General features: G+C 35.8%; 1 protein-coding gene across 1 annotated transcript; it reads right to left on the reverse strand.

Moving 5' to 3' along the window:
* Window positions 1-287: 287 nt before the first annotated feature.
* On the reverse strand, window positions 288-693 carry LOC108795905 (interferon lambda-3-like; the record flags this gene model as incomplete). Its single annotated transcript, XM_018567233.1, has 1 exon — window positions 288-693. A coding segment is annotated over one exon (406 nt), but the record flags the coding sequence as incomplete, so codon positions are not given.
* Between the last annotated feature and the right edge of the window lie 991 nt (window positions 694-1,684).

Consider the following 1,684-nt stretch of genomic DNA (forward strand, 5'->3'; position numbering starts at 1 on the left):
TTGTCAGTATGGATATTCAGCGGATAAGTCATTTTGGGGATGGCAGAAGAACTAATTTAGGAACAAAATAGCTCCTTTCATGGCTTGTGAGTTTGCTGTTAAGGAATCCCTTGTAGGATAGATGGTTTGTAGAAACAATGACAGTAGTATGTATGATAAAAAAAGTCCATCCTTCAGTGCTTATCCTTCCTTCTGATGGTCTTCATATTTCTTGTATGTTGAAATAGAGCAGAAGAGGTGTGTCTGTGCTTGAATATGGTGAGAAGGAAGAAACTTGGAGTTAGTAGTTACTGGTTGAGAGCCCAACATGTCACATCTTCCAATCTCAGAGGGATGAGAGTAAGTATCACAGCCTCCTGGACACAATCAGGAGATGCCGTCTCCTTAAAACGCTGGAGGTGATGCAGCCACAGCTTCAGCTCCGGTGAGGTGGGCTCACTGTATTCTGGAGATCCTCTACACACCTTTAGATCATCCCTCAGTTTGAGGAATACCATAAGAGACTGCTTTATAGTATCAGGCTGAGCAGACATAGACATATTGGTTAGAACTTCAACAGTTAGTGACACACGCTCCAAGGTCAGGATAAGACGATCCCTCTGCGTGAGGTCACATGCAGATGGTTTGTGTCTCAGCATTCTTCTGTAGCATCTCATTGCATTGGAGGACGGGTCAGTACGGGTATTCCATGTGCTGGGTACTCATGCATCTGTCTGCTCATCAATGTCTGGTTTTCATCAATATATTATACTACTCCTGCGATATGTCTATTCACTAACTGCTACCAGTCTACAATGCATGAACACATTCAAAGAAATGTACAACAAAATACTTTAGTGCTAAAACCTCACAACGTACCAATATATCAAAAATATCAACTAATAAAACTATATAACAACAAAAACAGATAACTCAAAAATGTAAAATGGTAAAAAAATAAATTAATGGCAACAAGTGAATCATTAGATGTTCACAAAAAGTTCATTTTTTCAATGTAAGGGTTATTCCACTTCAGAGGAGGACAAAAACATACACCTCGGAAAGATGTATATAGACAACTGTTCGTATTGTATTTATGTATTTCTCTTTAATAATACCACATGTATTAATACACATTCATCAATAAAATAAAACAAAATATTTTTTTCTTTAACTTAAATCATTTACAGATCCATTGGATCCTCCAGCGAGCCAGGAATTCATGAAATAAATTATATCTTAATGTTAATAACCAACAATAACTTAAAGCTTGATATTAAATAGATATTCAATAAATAAATAATTAAACAATAATAATAACAACAACAATAATAAGCAATTATTTATTATTAGCTGAAGGAAAAACACAATATATCTTTGTGCATTTTCCAGTCATGTTAATAAATAAAAAAGATAAAGAAAATGTTAGAAAAATTTAGAAGCTTACCCTTTAAAATACTAGCTTAGGGTTTATGTTCATCAGCGACTATGTGACCAATAACGTAAAATAAACCAGTTAACGTAATAAGCATATGATGAAAAAGAATCTAAGCATATGATGTTTAATTAGCTGCACAAGAACCCACTGTGATTAAGGGGCCTATTTACCAAAAATGTGGGTCACGTGCTCTGGGACCCCCTCTAACTGTCACATCAACCTGGGCAATACTCACATCTATGACAGGGGAGTACTGGGAGGCATAAT

The sequence above is a fragment of the Nanorana parkeri genome, unplaced genomic scaffold (genome assembly GCF_000935625.1).
Source record: "Nanorana parkeri isolate BGI_ZX_2015 unplaced genomic scaffold, ASM93562v1 scaffold1024, whole genome shotgun sequence".
Classification (NCBI taxonomy): domain Eukaryota; kingdom Metazoa; phylum Chordata; class Amphibia; order Anura; family Dicroglossidae; genus Nanorana; species Nanorana parkeri.